At 35.9% G+C, this 21,777-nt stretch overlaps 1 protein-coding gene and 1 long non-coding RNA gene across 4 annotated transcripts in view; both read right to left on the minus strand.

Moving 5' to 3' along the window:
- The window catches only part of LOC117420463 (uncharacterized), a 35,081-nt gene that overhangs the window by 3,108 nt on the left and 10,196 nt on the right, over window positions 1–21,777 (minus strand). The window lies entirely within an intron of this gene.
- Window positions 5,047–21,771, minus strand: LOC117972547 (WD repeat-containing protein 17-like). 2 transcript variants are annotated; one of them, XM_059027661.1, is made up of 9 exons: window positions 21,687–21,771; window positions 21,116–21,136; window positions 18,548–18,657; window positions 17,759–17,900; window positions 17,147–17,249; window positions 12,682–12,783; window positions 9,936–10,034; window positions 7,383–7,572; window positions 5,047–5,343 (listed from the first exon to the last, which is right to left on the minus strand). In XM_059027661.1, the coding sequence occupies exons 3-9, from the start codon at window positions 18,632–18,634 to the stop codon at window positions 5,224–5,226; spliced, it is 843 nt and encodes a 280-aa protein (XP_058883644.1). In that variant the 5' UTR covers window positions 18,635–18,657; window positions 21,116–21,136; window positions 21,687–21,771; the 3' UTR covers window positions 5,047–5,223. The 2 variants fall into 2 exon arrangements, with proteins under 2 accessions (XP_058883644.1, XP_058883642.1); XM_059027659.1 differs by lacking the exons at window positions 21,116–21,136; window positions 21,687–21,771 and having other exon boundaries at window positions 18,548–19,354.

Here is a 21,777-nt window from a genome sequence, read left to right on the forward strand (position 1 = left end):
TGCTGTACATTTACCCTGATTTGTCATGTTTATTAATATGCTTTACTATATACATTGCTATTCTTTACAATGCTTACCTATGCTTTACCATGCTTTCATTATGCATTATTTCACTTCACTACACCTTTACTATTATAAACCTTTATACAGGTGGTGGTGGTTGTGGGTGGTCCACTCCGGGTGAAAGAGGCAGCACTACGACAGTTATGGAACTTTAGTGATTACACTGGACTGAACCATGGCACATACATTTTGTGTAATTCAATTGAGATGCAGGTTTCATCTAAGACTGTAGTATAACTGCATGGCTATGATTACATGTTTAGCAGAAGAACTGCATGGTTGAGGGTATATTTACGTGGTTTGGGTTGGATTTGTGCTGTTCCGGTGTAATAAGTTGTCTGAAACGACCGTGAGAGCTGTATAATAGCTAGCCCAAAATACCTAACATTTGACCAGTTTCAACAGATATGGTAATTTACCGATTTATTCATTTGATACAGTTTCAAAGGCTTATCATTATACTGGAATGTATTGTACATACAACTTTCTGTCTTTCAAGCCTTGATCAAGAGATGTGTTTGGAAAAATCCAGAAATGAAAATTGGTTATTTGAAGTTCAACATTACATTCTGCTTTCATTACCTTTCAATTATTTGTTTGTTAAAAGAACGCTTTGATATTAAGCCAACACTGGGAGAGCTTGCTGTTAGACTCCCACCAACTTCCCTGCAGTGTCAGAATGTGGACTCAGAAACCAATCCCCCAAAGCTAAAAGGAGAAATCAAATGTTTGGCAAGTATATACTCCTTCTGAATTAACTTTAATACTTTGTACAGATTAGTCCCCAGAAAAATTAAATCCTTGCATTAAAATTGGGTACAATGTGAACCTTTTGCTTTGCCAATCTCAAAGAGTACCAGCAACCCAAACCCAAAAGACTGCTCGTGCATTTACTGCAAAAACAAACAAACAAAAAAGCAAATTATTTTGTATGGCCTTATCTATATCCTTTAAATGCATTGTGCAATATATATATATATATATATATATATATATATATATATATATATATATATATATATATATATATATAAAATTAGAACGAGCATGTTCATGGTTTTTAGAATTCAGCTATAGAGGTCCTCAAGCCAGCACCATTAAAAAAATATTTAAGTTACGAAAAGTAATCTTATCTGGGAGACACTCAAGATTTAGTTTTCTTAATATTGTTTTCTTATTAATATTAGAATGAGAAAATAAAGCATGCATGGGTACCACATAGATTTTAAGTTTTTTTTTTTTTTAATTTAGTTAGAGGCACCCTACATTTTGTGAGTAAGATAAACTAGAACTCTTTAGAATTACCAGTTAAGTACAGTATGTGTCACAAAAAACTTGCATTTCTACATTCAAATAATGTGTTGTGATTGTTAACATTTTCTATAATTGATATTTATCAGACCATTCAATAGAACATTAACATCTCAACTGCATAATGCAACTGATAAAGTGATGCACAAATGAGTACAGTAGTTATAAAACTGAAGATGACAAAAAAGATACAGCATATATTACATAATCCACAAAGTTTTCTTTAAAACTATAACTATTTGGAACCTTCCACAATTTGTATTTAATTAATCATTAAATCAGATATAAAACTTTTAAAATATAAAATGATCTTTCTAAATAAATTTGAAAAAATACAGATTAGTACTCTTTGATAAATAAATAAAATGCCTGTATTAATAACATAATTATACATATCTATAGTTCAGGTTATTATTTTTTTGTTCTTCTGATACATGGAAAAGAAATGCAGTTTCTGGGCACTGAAAACATTACATAGCACAAATGTACATTCAGATACAAAAGGAACCACACATCTTAACTCTTACAACAACAAACACATATAGAATTTTTGCAGAAAATATAACTACTGAATAACAACATGTATAAATGATGTAACAAATCAAAACTATTCTTTGGCAAAAACACTATTCTTATAAAGCATGCTAATCTATGAAAACAGTTTCATATTCCTTCCCACTGACTAAGCCAGGGTATTTCTGCATTGCCTCCTATGGTATATGGTTATTTAAAAAAAATAAAATAAAGATAATTAGCTGTTTTCTCACATATCACAATGTTACTTTTTAAAATACCAAAACTACTACACATATGTAAAACCCTATATCTAATTATTTTAATTTTGCAGAACTTTATTTAGTGGTACAGTATTTGATGGCATGAAGCAACAAGTTCCCAAGTTTTCCAAGATTAAAGTTTGCTTCAGTATTTCTTTAAATTTGGAATATTGTTGCCATACAAAGCATTCTGGAAAACATTTATATTTATATGAGTAAACAACAGATGTAAGTTTTTTTGCACAAATATTTTGAAAATCATGCTGTTTGTCCCTTAACTACCAGGAAAAAAATATTATATATATATATATATATATATATATATATATATATATATATATATATATATATATATATATATATATATATATATTTGCACTATACAATACAAAACATTAAAACTATCTCACATGATTACTCCATCACTGTTAAAAATAGTTATCGTTACATGAGTTTTCATATTAATATTCTTCTGGGCCTAAACAAAACTGCCCGGACGGGGCACTGAAATAATGTCAAAGTCTTAAAACCTATACCACACAATTATTCCATCACTACAGTCAATATATTAAAAAGTGATCATTTTTCATTTTTGTTATTCTATCAAAATACTTCCGGAACAAGACAAACCTGTCCAGATGGGGCACTAAATCAATAACATACATCTAATTATGCTACACGATTAAAGAAGTATGAACGAATATAATTATAAAATGCTTTTCAATATCTATAGGCTGTGTAATCGTGGGATATAGTTTTCATGACACTGTTTTACTGTACGTCAGGACAGTTTTGTCTTAATATAGTTTTCATCCACCCCAGATAATGTAATGCTGTTTCAAGATATAAAAAAATATATATACAATATATTATGATTTGAAATGTGAGTTTAAGAAAAAACTTCAGATTCGAAAATTTGCCAAATCCACTGGTGCTGCAAAGCAGATCTCTAACACAGAAAGTGTGTCTCATACCCTTTCTATGTTAGAGAAGGTATTCATGGTCATTACATTATTAGGAGCACTCGATAGAGCTAAACCAACGGTGCCACCAACATCTTTTCTTACTGTACCAGTATCTGAAACTGTGATGCCAAACCTACCTGTTGGTGCTGACTACATACATACATATCTGAAATACAAGTGTTATATATTTGTTTGTTTAACATTGCACATTTCAAATTTCCAGCACTGTATTTATTTCTTATCCTGTTGCTGTTGTTCAGTCAGCATCAGTCCCTAAAATCATACCAGATTATAAACATACAGTGCCTTGCGAAAGTATTCGGCCCCCTTGAACTTTGCGACCTTTTGCCACATTTCAGGCTTCAAACATAAAGATATGAAACTGTAATTTTTTGTGAAGAATCAACAACAAGTGGGACACAATCATGAAGTGGAACGAAATTTATTGGATATTTCAAACTTTTTTAACAAATAAAAAACTGAAAAATTGGGCGTGCAAAATTATTCAGCCCCTTTACTTTCAGTGCAGCAAACTCTCTCCAGAAGTTCAGTGAGGATCTCTGAATGATCCAATGTTGACCTAAATGACTAATGATGATAAATAGAATCCACCTGTGTGTAATCAAGTCTCCGTATAAATGCACCTGCACTGTGATAGTCTCAGAGGTCCGTTTAAAGCGCAGAGAGCATCATGAAGAACAAGGAACACACCAGGCAGGTCCGAGATACTGTTGTGGAGAAGTTTAAAGCCGGATTTGGATACAAAAAGATTTCCCAAGCTTTAAACATCCCAAGGAGCACTGTGCAAGCGATAATATTGAAATGGAAGGAGTATCAGACCACTGCAAATCTACCAAGACCTGGCCGTCCCTCTAAACTTTCAGCTCATACAAGGAGAAGACTGATCAGAGATGCAGCCAAGAGGCCCATGATCACTCTGGATGAACTGCAGAGATCTACAGCTGAGGTGGGAGACTCTGTCCATAGGACAACAATCAGTCGTATACTGCACAAATCTGGCCTTTATGGAAGAGTGGCAAGAAGAAAGCCATTTCTTAAAGATATCCATAAAAAGTGTCGTTTACAGTTTGCCACAAGCCACCTGGGAGACACACCAAACATGTGGAAGAAGGTGCTCTGGTCAGATGAAACCAAAATCGAACTTTTTGGCAACAATGCAAAACGTTATGTTTGGCGTAAAAGCAACACAGCTCATCACCCTGAACACACCATCCCCACTGTCAAACATGGTGGTGGCAGCATCATGGTTTGGGCCTGCTTTTCTTCAGCAGGGACAGGGAAGATGGTTAAAATTGATGGGAAGATGGATGGAGCCAAATACAGGACCATTCTGGAAGAAAACCAGATGGAGTCTGCAAAAGACCTGAGACAGGGACGGAGATTTGTCTTCCAACAAGACAATGATCCAAAACATAAAGCAAAATCTACAATGGAATGGTTCACAAATAAACATATCCAGGTGTTAGAATGGCCAAGTCAAAGTCCAGACCTGAATCCAATCGAGAATCTGTGGAAAGAACTGAAAACTGCTGTTCACAAATGCTCTCCATCCAACCTCACTGAGCTCGAGCTGTTTTGCAAGGAGGAATGGGCAAAAATTTCAGTCTCTCGATGTGCAAAACTGATAGAGACATACCCCAAGCGACTTACAGCTGTAATCGCTGCAAAAGGTGGCGCTACAAAGTATTAACTTAAGGGGGCTGAATAATTTTGCACGCCCAATTTTTCAGTTTTTTATTCGTTAAAAAAGTTTGAAATATCCAATAAATTTCGTTCCACTTCATGATTGTGTCCCACTTGTTGTTGATTCTTCACAAAAAATTACAGTTTCATATCTTTATGTTTGAAGCCTGAAATGTGGCAAAAGGTCGCAAAGTTCAAGGGGGCCGAATACTTTCGCAAGGCACTGTATTTTGTAATGTTTATTTGCAATGTCTGTAAAACTTATTATTGTTCCAAGGTTAATGACATTATGAATAATAAATTATCTTTGTACTTTGCAACATGTGTGTCACCCATTTGTCCTTAAGTTAAGGACATTACAGTAACCTGTGGCACTGTTAACTGCAGATTCCAGAAAGGTTTCTTTAGAATGGATTGAGACGAATTCCTGTCCCTAGTGGCGAGAAAGGATTCACTTTTGCCCACATTAAAGCATCATTCAATGAAATTGCTGATTTACCATCTTCGAGGAAATATACAGGACCCTGAAAAACAAATAAGTTCTCAATACTTCACATTTCATTTAGGTTTTTTCTTAAAATGTTATTTTTTTATTAGCAAATATTATGTGAAAACTCTACACACAGGTATGTTAAAAACAACAATGGCCATGGTTACAACAGAAAAAAAGACTGCTATACAAATGTTGTCTTTCCTGCTTTTGAGAGGGTTTTACAACAGACTTTTCAGTTTGAAGGTGGGTACAATCATATTTTAACTGAGGTGGAGCAATGCTAAAATTGTAAAGTTTAATGAAAGTTAATTAAAAATAGATTTGGTAAATATGTTACAGTAAAATAAATATAAAAAGGTACTGTTAACCATATAGCAAAGCAAAATAACACAGCACAGTCACCAATAATTATTTGAGATTCAAGGTTTATTGCCTATGTCAAAATTATGTTTTTTGTAAATTATATATATATATTGAAGTCAATGAGATCAAGCTTGAAGAAGTAAATAACTATGTATACTTAGGACAGTTAGTTTTGGCAACAGAGAACCAAATGTGTGAAATAAACAGAAGAACAAACATGGGCTGGTGTGCCTTTGGAAGATTAAGCGTGGTTCTTAAAGGGAAACTACCCTTATGCCTCAAGAGGAAAGTCTTCGAACAATGCGTGCTGCCAGTGCTAACTTACGGATGCGCAACCTGGACCCTCAATGCAAAAATGACTCAAAAATTACAAATGACTCAACGGAGTATGGAAAGATGCATGCTGGGAATAACAAGAAGAGACAGGAAAAGGAAGGAATGGATAAGAGCACAAACAAAAGTATACTATGTTATTATAAGAGCAAAAAAACTGAAATGGCAGTGGGCCGGACATGTAGCAAGAAGGACAGACCATCGCTGGACCAAGGAGATACTAGACTGGATCCCAAGAGATATAAAGCGACCAAGAAGAAGACCTCCAGGAAGATGGCAAGATGAAATTAGGAAACACGCCGGAGCAACATGGATGAGGGACGCAGCAGTCAAGCTTTTGTGGAAGAATCTTGGGCAGGCCTTGATCCAGCAGTGGATTGAAAAAGGCTGAAGATTATATATATGTATATATAACGAAAAGGAGAGCACAATGTGGGAATCAAACCCTGAACTACACTTCATAAAAAATAAAGTGCATGACAACATAGTCTGCAATAAGATCTATGGGAAGAAAAAACACTGTTTTGGCTTGCTAAAAGTCATTGTAAACATAACTACTTGAAAATAATTCCCATCGACTGTTTCATACAATTTAACATTATAATTAACAAATATTCATCTAACATTGAAAATTATAATTCACGGGGTGTTTGCTGTGGCTGTAAGGATAGAGCACAGGAAGCAGAAATGAGCTGTTAGTAAGACATTGGTGAGCGGAGAGAGTCCGGACTAGGATAGAGGGACGATCTGCATGGCGAATAAAGTCTGACTCACAGAAAACAAAATTAGTAGATAGGCTATGTGTTTTACTTGCAGCCAAGTGTACATTAACATTTTCTATGTAATAAAATTATTTATTTCTGTAAAAGTGTGTGCAGTATATATAAGGTACTATATAGTATCATAACATGTCAATGCGGCAACATTATCTATTTTGTGTTAATTGTGTACCAAGTAGGCTACAGTAAAGAAAACAAAAATGTGCTAAAATCATCGAGCTTCAACGTAAAATAGTCTTGTATTATTTTCGCATTGTACAGTAATGTGTAAAATGCAGAAGCATGACTTATTTTGTGTTACCGCTAGCCTATAGGCTAAATCAAAAACAGATTTATATTTTTACATAATGTAATGTTTACAGAGAATTCATTCATGTTATTTCAGCGCAATGATTTATACATCTAAAATAAACTGAGCACTATAGATGTGTGTGTGCGATTTAAACCAGACACCTTGTTATTTAGGATAACCTGTCTGTCTCCTGACATGTCTGGTTTAGGGAGGGACTACTGTAGAACATATTTAGAAATTGAAAACAGTGAAACAAAGGGTAAATAGTTCCAAAAAACAAACCTATTCATAGTTTGTACATACCTCTATCCTTGATCCTGTTAGACAGGAGATATAGACATCTGAGTGGCTTGGAAGATTAGAGCCAGTCACATAATCAGGGCCAGTCATTCCTACAAGAGGCTCTTCTTTAATTCTGTTTAGCAATATCTCATATACTTGCTTTTGGGCTTCAGATGGAGGATTGTATAGCACTTCATCTAAGGATCTAAGGCTGTAATAATTAGAAAAGACGTAAGTGAAATATAATCATGCAATGGAAACGACTCCTGTGTAGATAAACATCCAAAACCTCTTTTTTTAATTACATACAACCATCCCCAATGTGCGACAAATGTTTTAAACATTATTATTATTATTATTTATTTCTTAGCAGACGCCCTTATCCAGGGCGACTTACAATTGTTACAAGATATCACATTATTTTTTACATACAAATACATTATTTTTTACATACAATTACCCATGTATACAGTTGGGTTTTTACTGGAACAATCTAGGTAAGGGATTGAACCCACAACCCTCCGGTCAAAAGTCCAGAGCCCTAACCACTACTCCACACTGCTGCACTAGACATACCCTTCAGCGCAGGCACCTGTCAACATTAGAATCTCTGAGTTGGAGCTTTATTTTCAACACAATATAAACACTATTTTACGGTTTGATGAATTATTTACATGACAGTCAGATTATTATTATTATTTTTTATCTTGATTGGATCAGGTAAGATTTTAATTCCATAATAATTAAATTGGAGGGTGTTTCATTAATAGAAGGCTGTGTGGTCCAGTGGTTAAAGAAAAGGGCTTGTAACCAGGAAGTCCCCGGTTCAAATCCCACCTCAGCCACTGACTTATTGTGTGATCCTAAGCAAGTCACTTAACCTCCTTGTGCTCCGTCTTTCGGATGAGACGTAGTTGTAAGTGACTCTGCAGCTGATGCATAGTTCACACACCCTAGTCTCTGTAAGTCGCCTTGGATAAAAGCGTCTGGTAAATAAACAAATAATAATAATAATTGGACAATAGAGTCAGTGCTGTGCTGAGGTTTAAAAAGTGTAAGCCTCTGCCACGTTGGTTTAATCGTACACTATTCAGATTTTATACTGTTGATATACCATAGGATATAATGACTTAGAATGCCTATAGAAGTACCATAAATGGAACAGGCAATTCCACTATTGTATGATTTAAAAAAGTCACAAAAAAAAGCATTAAAAAAATCTAACAGGTTGCAATGATCCCTTTTAAGTATTTTGTATCCCATCATAGTTGTCTGATCAACTTGACAGCCCTAGAGTAATACGATATAAACTACTGTATTTGAAAAAAAAAAATAATACTACTCTTGCGCAATAGGCCCTATTCACAAAACTTTAACATAAATAACTCTAAGACAACTCCATGTGACATCCTGGGCATCACAAAGCCTAGTCTAAAGCCCGCCGCACACAACCCGACTCAAGCCGTCCCGACTCATCTCATCTCAATCGTATCAGTGTGCGTGCACTTAAAACCAAGATTATGCAGATTTCAGTCGGGATGTCTTCAGATTTGAAGATTGAACATGTTGAATCTTTTTTCAGAAGCAGTTTTGTTCAGATGTGATCAGTCTGTCTGTGGGCGGTTGCCGACCAAGACTGACTGAGACCGATTAGTCATAAGGGTGTCAACCAATGGTGAAGCAGGTTTAAGTGACGTAGCTTGTCATGTAACTTGTCATACAAGATGGTGGAATATTGACTGCTTTAGTTCCACGGTTAAAAAATACAGTAGTCTTGAATTGCTCCGAGTGTCCCGAATTAAAAAAAATACCAGATATGTGCACATTTGAATCGTTTTTTTTAGGCGTTTACTAATCAAAGGTAAATTATCAATTTACCTTTTTATTATCGATCTACTGGCAGCCTATATTTTCTTACTGCGCAAAACAGAAGTGACCGGTGTGTCGATCTCTAGTAAGTCACAAATCACAAGCCCCTAGATCCACATGCTGAGAAAAAAACGCCAGTGTCAAATAAAATCAACAGGTTGGATTTTATTTACCACAGGCTAAAGTGTAGTAGACAAACTATACAAAAAGTCAAACACTGCCTGAAACGTTTGCATGGTGTAAATGGTCAATTAATTAATAGGCTAAGCGCTTCTTTTGGTTGCCTCGCGGCGCTGTCTCCACCGTCTAATCAGCATACGATGCCATGCATAATATGAGGGTCGCTATATTGGGCTAAGTTAATACAAAAATGTGTACAGGGCTGTATTAATTAAATCTGCATACATAGTAATCACCAGGATCTAGTTGTGGTCAGTAATTCAGTCTTAGCAGTGTGCGACACCCAGTCGTAAAAAACTGAACTGTGACGTCAAGCCAAAACTGAGCACAACTGATCGCAAAATCTGTGCATACTCAGATGAGATGAGTGGGAACGGCTTGAGTTGGGCTGTGTGCAGCGGGCTTAATATGTTCATAAAACTGACCTTGTTTTAATAACACTTGAAGTTTGTTTAATGAACACAATGTCATTTTTTGAATAGAACCCAAATGGTGTCACATGTTCTATAGTATATGTATACCTACTTGTTTAAAGATTGTGTGCATGATCTCCAAGTATTCAGCTCCACCGAGAGCTGCTCAGTCGTTACAGGGTCAGACACCTCTCCTCTTTCTAACAGCTGGCTGAAAAATAAGGAGCACATGCACCGGCGTAGATTTAGCTAGGGACGGTAGGGACATGTCCCTACCAATGTCAAGGGACCGTTGAATTGTCCCTACCAATAATTTTGATAAATCTGAAACGTCTTTTGTCAAGTCATTTTATCTGCTCCACAAAGGGTTAACTCTCTCAAGCCCCCCCCCCCTCGTTACTCCTCCCTCCTCCAAAAAAACAAAACAAAAAAAAACGCTAATTTGATTGGCTTAGGCCCTTCCATAATGCATCACTGTAACACGGACTCAGTGCGTGGCTGAGGTCAGGGACCAGCAGAGTGTGATGTTTTCATTGAAGTGCGGAAGTGCACAAGGACTCGGGAGTGAAAGGTAAATCTCCGGGTTTAAAATAAAAAAAAATCTAGTCATTCTTAAACGGTGTATATTGTGCCACAATTTTCACGTTTATTTTAAAAAATAAGAATAAATATAATCAGTTTAATTCGATATTTAGTTTGTGTTTGTTGGTTAATGCGTTGTCACATTATTTCTATCCTCCTTCCTCCCTAGTTTGTACCTAACTTACTCCTTGCTTGATATTTTTGTATCGTGTGTGTAAAAAAAAGCGAACACGAACATATGTATTTGATTGAATGGACAGTGTGACTATCCAGGCGGCTAAATAAATGGACTATATTATATAGGCAGTAATAAAAATATATATATTAAAAAGTCAAATTAAACGGGGGCGGGGGACGACGACAGATATACAAATAAATTTCAGTGGGGCGTGAGTAAAAAAAGGTTGAGACCCGCTGGCTTAGGCTGGACTCTGGAAAGACGCTCATCTGATGTTGCCGCTTGCCGGTCAGTCTGATAGGAGTGTGAGCCACTGACTGAATGAAAGCCAGGTGCCGGGGCTGAAGGTATTGTCAGCTCGTCAGCAGCATAGTTTGAGTGAATAAACCTACCGACCTACCTATTACGTTAGCGACCCATTGCTAGCTGCTAACCCCACGTCCTTGGTGGCTAGCTAGCTTGTTTCACAGCTAAATCATTATGTGTGTGTGTGTGTGTGTGAGAGAGAGCGAGAGAGAGCATGAGCATGTTTTGATATCGTCATCCAACTAACGTTAGCTAATCACTTCAATTTGGCTTTAGGTGACTAAAGCATAATAGCAACCAAAAAAAGAAAGATGGACATAAGGAAGTTCTTTTTTACAAAAAGTCAAAGTGTAAGTAGGAAGATGTTGTTAAAGTAATAAACACAATTGATAATGATTCTCATAGCAAATGTAAAAATAATTTACTAATGAAGTTAGCAGAGTCATACTTTCTCTCTAAACAGCATGCATCAATTTATTATTTTATCAGGCGAGTGAAGCAGTGCAACCTGGTAAAAGCAGTACAGAGGCAGGTGGAGCAACAGGGTCGCAGGTGAGGTCTGTAATGGCTTAGTGATTATAACAGTGAAAGTGTTAGACTCAGTTTTGAGATATATTATTGTTTGAGGCACATTGTGATATGATAGTAGGCTAATGCTGTATAGTAATACTCAGCAAATAAAGTTAGCATAGCCATATATTTTCTCTCTATATGGCATGCATTAATTTATTATTTTATCAGGTGAATGAAGCAGTGCACCCAGGTACGAGCAGCAGCACAGACACAGGAGAGGCAGGCAGAGCACGTAAGCGTGCATGTGCTCATGCTTGTAGCGCCAGGGGTATTGGTAGCTTACAGTAAGGCTGGGATAGGTTATAATTCAGGTTATTAGTAATTCTCTAGCAGGAATGTCAAACCAGCTTCCAGGAGGGACACTATCATAGTGTTTTAAGTGTATACCAGCCAACTTCATGTCAATCAGACTGTCCTCGATTCATGTCCAGCATTCATTTCAAGCCACCAGAAGTTACCATTTAACAGCTGTCTCCTAAAAAATTTCTTCCTGGGGGGTCATGCCCCCGAACCCCCCTAGCGACCGTGACTCCGCCCCCCTAAAAAATTGTGTCCCCACCAATGTTCAAACCAAACCTACGCCCTTGAGCACATGACACTTAATAAAAATAATATTACAAATTGAGAAGTAATTGTCATAGATCCGTAAGAATGAGGTCATGAATTCTTTGAGTAATCATCAACCTTACACATATTATGGTGCAGGCTGGCTCTCAATAAAACTGAAATATATCACGGACAGTAGACGCGCCCTGACAGAATAATATGTCTGGAATGTCTGTATTTTAAATGTTTCAAGTCAGATAAACAGAAGTAGATGAGATATGATGTAGAATATAACAGTAGTGTACACTCACGATTAAATTACACACATAATAATATCTACGTGTGGTTTTATAGAAAGGTCTAGTCCCACCAGTTATACAGTATTTTGTGTCCATGCATACAGCAATGTATTGTGGTGAACCGCGTTTTCCCGCAGGCAGGGGCTTCTCACAGGCAGAGGTGAGACATGAACCCCGGACCTCCTGCTTTGAAGCATAGCGCTGATTCCGCCGTACAAGAGCCGGCTCCCTTGCAGGAGCTGGTATCCGGCTTATGTCTTCATATTTGATTGCATCACCTACCAGCTCTGACCCCTACCCCAGTGCACACTACAGTATTCTCTTTTTAGATTAGTAGACAGATGAAATGCAGATTTATGAATTTGTGTCCTTACCTTGTATATTCATAAAGTGCTGGAACAATACTAGAGTACTGTCTTCTGATTGCCAACAAAGCACCAATGTATCCACATAATATTAGCAACTCGTTACAATCTCTAGGATAGAAAAGGTACACAGTGAATATCGTATACATTATATAATATTATTTTGCTCAAACTTCTTATAAAGATAAAAAATACTATTTATAATATATATATATATATATATATATATATATATATCTGTATACAGGGAATAATTAGTTTAGTTACTATATACATGTGATCTTTGATAAATATTACTACATGTTTTAATGTGGGTTTGATGTAGCACTGCAGTGGACATGTTTGTCTGGAAATTGAACAGCCTCGAGCAAGCCCTTTGGAGCGACTACGAAGTTTGAGCTTTTGGCACTGTTCGTAAAAAAAGACTTGTATTGTGCGTGCATCTCAAATTTGAACTTGAAGTTCTACAAGCTGTGCAGCTCAGCTAATTCCCCCCCTCCCCCCCTGCATTCAGGAAGTTTTGAGATGCACTAAAGCTTGTTTCCATGGTAACCAGCTTGTTTTTGAGAGAGACAGGGATCAATAATAAGCAGCTTTTTTGTTTTCATTGAGCAGTATCTTTGGAAAAGTAAACAAATAAATAAAAAAAAATGAAAAAATTAAAAAAAAGTCCAATACATGCTGACATTCACTGTCTGCCACAAACACAATACTAGGTGCATTTATTTTTTATTTCTTGGATGGTGGCGGTGGGGTAGCAACCTTGTTTCTATCTTGTGAGATCATAAGTTCAAATACAATAGATCTTTCGACCAGTTATCACCAGCAGTCTCGATCAGTTATCACCTGTTTCTATATTCCAGTCTAATTGTTTTTGGTTTTGTGTTTCAATACGACAGGTAGGCTAGCAAATTATATCCCCAGGTCTGAAAATACATGAATCACACAACACAAGGAATGTATTTTGAATGGTCTTGAAAATCACATTGTCTAATAATTAGGTCGGAGTGACCTAACACCCCACTTTCTTTCTAATTTATGCTATATAAATTGCTGGACTAATAAAGAGTTATTATACAAGTCTAATTTAATAATTAACTACATAATTATTAAATATGTTAGAACACATGCGAGACAAACCAGACAGGAAAATCAATAATGGCATCTGCCGAAACAGCAACAAAAAGAACATATTATACTAGCAGAGTTAGCTTACAGATATACTGCTAGAAGTACAACTTAATAAGGAAATGCTATTTTTTTAAATTAACAATCGTGTTCCGTTTTCCTCAAAAAGGATGAAAATGACTGAAATTTTAAATAAAATGAATGCTGCTAGCGGGCAATAACGTGATCAAGCTAAAACAAAAGGCGGACAGAATGTAGCAGCTTGACACCCCCTCCCCCCCTCCCCCCCAAAAAAAAGCTGGAGACATGAGAGCGAAAAAACAAACAGACTGAGACCCCCTCACTCTGGTACACACTCAGCAGAAGAAGAGAGGGTCGTTGGAATATTGGGGACATCTGTTCACTATAATTTCTTAATAAGAAACAATGTCAGAGATACTGTGCATACATCGTCCGATGCTCTCTGTTGTTGTAATTGTCTCAGTCTATCTCTTAAATACATAGCAAACATTGTTTCTCAAAAGGTTAATGAGGGAAATGACTGTGGTCCTCCTGTCGTATTTATACGCCAGGTAAATTGGTGTTGGTGGAATACATCAAGTAAAACGGCCAAGTAGTGTGAGCAATGTTATACAGAAACGCTACTTCTATCATATATCGTGCTTCCGATGTCGTACATCTGATACAACATTGTACTGGTATACAGAAACAAGCCCCAGAAATTATACAACCCTCTACTTGCTCCCCCTGGAATGCAGAGAAGAGGAGCTCCTCATCTTACAACAAGTTTTATTCCCAACCATATGTGTCTTTATTACAAAGTGCAATAAAGATAAACTTTGTTTTTTTGTTTATGACCATACGTGGCAGTAAGGGCTGCAGGGGTGATGTCAAACCAGGAAATGAAACAGAAACACAGAATGTACGGGGCAAACTGAGGTGCAAAGGCGCTCAGCTTTTTATTAATTAAACAAAAAAACAAAAAAAACAGCTGAAACAAAACACATAAAGGAAAGGGCACACTGGCCAAAGTAAAACAAACAAACTATAATTGTTATTTTACAAAAACGAGTACTTTGGTTCGCTTATTTGGTAGCATTCGCTATCGCTCTTAACTCTCCTTAACTCTCTCTTCCTTCGAGCCTGGAGTGGGTCTTTTATTCTGTGGCTGGAGCCCTAATTAAGTATTAAACAATTACCTTATTAAGGCTTCAGCCACATTCCCACAAGCTACTCGGGATGGGGATTTAACCCCATCCATGCCAACCACACCTTACAAGATCAGCTTTTTCACCGGTCTAAAACAATAAATAACAATGACGGACGGCTTTGTCCGTCCGCACACAAACACATAATAACATAACAACAACATTAATAATAACACCACCACCACAAATAATATAAATGAACATACATACATAAATAAATAAATATACACAAGAGGCGGGCACCCCGTCACACCAATTTTGTAACTTTAACAGTTTATGATTTATAAAATGGCTTGGATAAATTAAGTGCTGTGATTGGCTGAACAAGATCACATGACCGTGCGGTAATAATTGTCTTACCGCACGACTATGACATCATAGACCAACTTACTTACCTGATCTATTAATATTACTACGCCTTAATAGTAACAATTATCTAAACAGTGTTTCTGTAGGTAAAAATGTCAACATGAAACAGCATTTAAATCACTCAGCAATCTTTTTTTTTCTTCTAAGAATTACAGAAAAATTGGCAAATATGCTGTAGTATTTATTTAGTCAGAGAACAGAACAAAGAAAACTCTGAGGTAAGCAGTAGCAGTAACACTATTCAAAAGCCATCTGAGAAATCACCACGCAAAGTCTCACTCAGCATGTAATATACTGTATATGCAGCAGCGGCATCTACTTATTAAACTAAATATCGCCTTATAAAACTGACTAGCGAGTGTGCAATGTTTAAACTCGACACAACAGATACATCCTCACCACTACCCTCCAATTTCACAAACATATTTAAAACAAAATTAAAATCTCTCCTGCTGTCTGCTGACACAACCGTTAGGCTTTTAAACAAGGTCGGGTTCAGCATAGAATTCTAGTATTGTGCTCGCCGCGGACGGGAAGGACTGCAGCACTGTGCAAACTGACACAGAAGTCGTTTAGTCCACATATCATCTAATACTGGTTTACAATCTAGGGAAATTATGCCGGTTACCGGCCATCAGTGTGAAAACAGCCTCAGAAATTATTGGTCAGCTTCTCTTGAAAACCGCAAAGACTTGAGTAGGATAATTTCCTAAAAAAAAAAAAAAAAAAAAATCAACACTCAGAAGCCCCTACGAGTGCCAGTGATTGGCCGTTTCACGAATCCTTCCTCACATGTGGGAAATCAGTCTGCTTTCAATTCACAAATGCCATTTTATTTCATCTTGAAAATTGTACTATAAATGGCAATATTCAATGTAATGTTTATGGCAAATGAAAAAAGTACAAAATATGTTACAATCAAAGTCTTCAGAGACTATTTTTTCTCAGTGGAAGGATACATAATATGTTTCTTATTTTTTTCCTTAAAAAAGCTAGTCTGTGTAATTATTACTTTTTTTTTTAAAATCTAGCCATTTTATAAGTGAAAAAACCCACCCAGGGCATGCGGTAAGAATGGTCTTACCGCACACCCTGTCATGGGTTATTTCTTACATGTAACACACCTATATTTAGATACAACAAAATATAAAAGTAATAATAAAATATTAAAATGCATCAATTTTCAGACCAAATAGTAAGCTTCAGTTACTGTTTAAAATGTGATGGAGCGCCACATCATTTGAAACGACACCATCTGGTGTATAGCAAGTTTTTTTTGTTTGTTTTAAGTTCTAAAGAAAAATACACAACTTGGCAGTGGATTTTTCACAAATGCAGCATCAGGTACAGCGTCTAGAGCGGTACTGGGGACATTTCCGTGGAACCCTGTACCAAAAACAAACCAAGCAATTTTTTTCAAATTGGCTGTAAATGGTGGAAAATGCTAATGCAAACAGTGCCTGAGCAAATAGTGCCCGAGCAAACCTGACAAGATTCAAGCACACTGCATAAAAGATCAGATGTCACTTGTTTACAATACACGCATCATAAAATGAATTGCACCAACAGTGGCTTTAAGTAGTACTAGAAGGCCAAGATTAAGCAAGGTACAATTTGGGAGGTAATCTGTAAAAACTGGAAAGGATAATTTTAAAGAGCGTGTATTTATCGGTGGAAATCTGTAAAATAAATAAATAATAACAAAGAACCCTGTTAATACTGTACATGTATAGCTGGAGTCTATCTTAAGTTTGTATTGATATACTTACTCAGGGCACTTGTGAAGCAGCAGTTGATCTGTACGAATATAACTAAGGAGGTCAAGAATAGGGTAGACCATGTCCAAGTTCCAATCAGAGCTACTTATTTGTTCTGTTGAATAAGAAAAAAAAAGGTATTAAAAATATTTTTTAAACACTACAAAATATGTTTTGAACAGAAGGCTTTGATTTTGTATGTTGATTTTATATATTTTTTTATAAAGTGAAATTTGAAGGCTTGTTGTGTTCTTGTGTAAAGTTGTGAAGGTAATACTAATTTGTCAACACATTAAAACAATGTATTCGAACAAAAATGGTAACATAAGCTATTATTCAGTTACTCCAAGGAAGGCAATTCAAATTCATATGACTCAGCATACATATGTTTAAAAGTGTTCCCATAATTTATTCAGTGTTATTAACTACATAGTCACTACCTGGGATTTTACAGTTACATTTACACTTAACTATGTTCAATTGCTGTCAGTTAAAGGCAGCACTGCATAAATCTAACATGACAACTGATAATGTTGTATTTCCTGATAAGCTTTTATTAACACAAGTTTGATTAACATAAGAACTTACATTTCAGCCTTTAAAACCTCACACGTAGAAATATACCTTTAGCAAACTGAATGCCGATTGGAAGGGCTTTCTGTGGCTCAGGGCTCAGCAAGTAATACTTTACGGCCTGGAAGATTTCTCCACCATTGTACGCAGTTTCTGCTAACTCTAAGCATTCTTCTAAACTTGGAAGATTACACTGAAAAAGTATTTAAAAGAAAAAAAATCAGTGTTGTACCAAATGAATCAGTTAAAGGCTCAATTTCCATTAGCCCACTGAAGTCACATCATCATTTCCGGTATAACCCCAGATAATGCACCCAGTCAGCATTTACAAGGGGGCAATTGGAGGTCAGCAGCATTACTGTTAATTAGAAACAAAGTAATACTACCAGGAAGCTGTGCAGGGTTTTATTGTCTATAGCAATTGCTTTTTTCTTACCTGATTGTATTTTAAAACACAAAGTAAACGTGAAATGCTTGTGCACATGTATATATCATTATTTTCCCTAGACAACGTCACTATGCACCCCCACTGTTTTCCCCAATTTGTCATAAATACAGAATATCTCACCCATCTGAAGCACTGCGATGCATTCAGGGGAGTATACTGACATGCATAACCAGGGATCTTTTTAAACCCGGTCCATACAATGTAACACATTAGTGTTTTGGAATATATATATATATATATATATATATATATATATATATATATATATATATCCATTTTGTATAACTTCAGTGAATGGAATCTTAATATGTGCTTTTAAAATAAATAACTACCTTTAATACAGCTTACAATTTGTTCACTGTAATGTGTTAGGTTCCGTTACTGTTTCTTACTCTTTCATGAAGATCATTAATCTCTGCTGAGTTTCCAGGGTAGGAAGCACATAGCTTGATAAGCAGCCATTCATTTTCTGGAATCATATTTAATAAGTGCTGCAAGGTCTCTGAACAGAAAAATAAAATAAATCACTGTAAGGTTAATAACAGTACAATCTTCAGCAACATCTTGGTTGTTGTTTTGTTGTGGTCCCCAATTGCAGGTGTTTAAAAAAAAAAAAATAATTGCACAACAACGGCTCTTTATTAATTATATTTATTGATCTTGCTGAACTACCATACTCTAATCTGTGTAAACCAAGTCGTATCAAATGGTTTACTGGTATATAATTAGGCTGATGAGTGAAAAATATGTCTTTAATCAGAAATGTGTTCTTAGGGCTTCCTGGTGGTTTGCTTATAAAATAAGTGAGGGTTTCCATGACAACGCAGCCTACCTATGAACAACTTGCAGCTCTATCAGCTGAAGACATAGGCTATGCTTACAATGACTTTTAGCAGGCCAGAACGGTATGTCATCCTCCCATAATGCACTATTTTGTCACACAGTTAATTTGTTATGAAGTGCAGAATGAAAAGTGGTACGACCCAAAGGGGGGTTCCAGGCCATTTTGGCATAGTAAACAGCATGCCATTCCATTCACAACATCATATGGTAGGGGCAACAAGAATAATTCATAGTTACCTGTGACAAACACAAACAGGTCTCATTCCAAAATCCCCGACATGTGTTAAAGCGCAGTGTAACAGGGCGAGGTGCCCTGTACATTGTTTTGTTTATTTATTTTTAGAACGGGGTCCCCCTCCGCCTCTGTGTTATTTTGTATTATTATTATTATTATTATTATTATTATTATTATTATTATTATTATTATTATTATTATTTATTTCTTAGCAGACGCCCTTATCCACGGCGACTTACAATCGTAAGCAAATACATTTCAAGTGTTACAATACAAGTAATACAATAAGAGCAAGTATTATGATTATATTAGTATTATGATTTAGTAATGTTATGTATTTTAAATGACGGCGAGCGCCGCGGGGTTTGTTATTGTTTTGTTTTGTTAGTGACGGCGTAGCCAAATGTTTTTGTTTAGTAGCGTGGATGGGAAGCCCCATTTAAAAACTCGTGCAGAAGGTGGCCATCTCCCGAATTAATTAGGTGATTTAATTTGTTGCTAATCGGGAGATGGTCACCTGTTATAAAAGCCTGCAGCTCTCGGCACTCGGGGTGGGTGTTAGAGAGGAGAGAGCGAGCGGAGTGAGAGGAGTAATAGAAAACGCGAATTTATTTGAGACATAGGAACAGTGAAGGCGATCTGCCCAGCCTGACCTGTGTTGTGTTATATTTTGTGTTCGAGATTTGTTTTGTTTAAACCTTTTATTTTGCTCTGTGAGCACAGTTTCTTTTTGTTAAAAATATTTGATTTATTTTTGTATTTAAATAAAACGGCAAACGCCACCTTAAACTGCAGTACTTGCCTGGTGTCAGTTTTCCTTTCTGGCCTGACGTCAGACCACTCGTCCAGTCTGTCACACGCAGGAATACATTTTCAAAATGTTTTGTGCTGCTTGACACGTGACTTTTATTCATTAAAAATATTCTTGCAAAAACTATAAAAGGTAATTATGTGCTGATCTACTGTTACCTCTAATCTATTACCATTTGAATGCATAAAAATATACCAATATGGCTTGCCAGATACAAGCCCACACAGACTAATGCTATCTCACTTACAATCTTGCTCCAAAGCAGACCTGTATGATGCTGTACAATTGGTAGTATTTTGTGTGTTCTTAAAAGACAATAAGTGTTAAAGTGGTAAAAAAAAAAAAAAAAAAACACCTTTATAAAGTCATTGTTCAGGGTTAAATTTAAATCTTGCTCTGTGATAGGATTCAAACCACATGTAATGGGGTAGCCTATATTTGCAGACTAGGTAGAATGCTATGTTAAAAGAAACAACTTCAATAGGGAGTGGGAGATCTGCCTTGCAGACAAAAATGATATGTGCAAAATATACAGTACATATACACATCACACCATTAAACTGAATCGTTGTAATAGACTACCTATATATTTTTAAGAGACCATACTGTGCTATTTTGCTTTACTATATGGTTAACTGTAACATTATTATTTTACTATACCGTATGTACAAAATGCATTTTTATTACAATCTCAATTAAAATATGACACTCACCTCAGACAAGTTTGTTGTAAACTCTCATATAAATGCAGGCAATTCTAAAATGTTGTTGTATTAATTGTCCTTTTTTTCATTGTAAACATAGCCATTGGTACCTGCTCACTTTGGTATGAAACCCTACTACTCACTCTTTTGAACAAGAGATATAATGTATGAATCAGTAGTTTATTACTGAAGATATATATAGATATATATATTGTCTTTCATTACACAAACAGTAGCCTGTTTAGAAGATATAAGGAGGGAGTTATATGGGTTTTAATTAAGAAAGAAAAATGCAACAACAACGTTTTAGTACAAAAAGGGACTGCACAGTAATCAATTTTTGTATACCAGATGGTATTAACAATACCTGTATCCAACAGATGGAAAGCTAAAACAAGAGTTGAAATAATAAACACCAAAATTCATTTTAACACAATGGAAAATGAATGCATAACAGAATACTTGTGAAAAAAACAGTATACAGAAGGTATTACTGCAACATTTTGCACTGTTAAATAACAGGATACAGCATGCATGTATGTCTTTATTAACAATTAATTTACGTTACAATGGTGTCCATTTTTTTTTTTGTTGTTTATCCTAACCACGAAATAACCTATTTTATGATCCATGATACTGGTTCATTAGGCTTAATAGCAGAATATAATGTAACTACGCTATTTTGCAATTAATAGATGCAATTAATAGAGTAATTGGTATTGCCATGTTACTCAATCCAACATAGTAATTTTGCTGCTTCCAACTAAAAGTATTTTGTTTCACTTCTTATTTGTTTTTTTTTAAATATCTTCTACTAAATTGTTCATTATATTTCTTCTGTTCTGAATTTAGATTAAACATTACATCATACGTCAGAATTCTGGTTTTCAGTAATGCATTTATTTCTTTCAAATATTGTTGAACAGTTAGCATCTTACCATGTAGTGGCTGTCATGTACTTCCTTGCAAGTAGTTCAAGAATGTAATGCGTCGCCTGTGACGCAGCTTCTCCCAGCACAGTCCCCACAC

Source organism: Acipenser ruthenus, chromosome 1 (assembly GCF_902713425.1).
Source record: "Acipenser ruthenus chromosome 1, fAciRut3.2 maternal haplotype, whole genome shotgun sequence".
NCBI classification, from domain to species: domain Eukaryota; kingdom Metazoa; phylum Chordata; class Actinopteri; order Acipenseriformes; family Acipenseridae; genus Acipenser; species Acipenser ruthenus.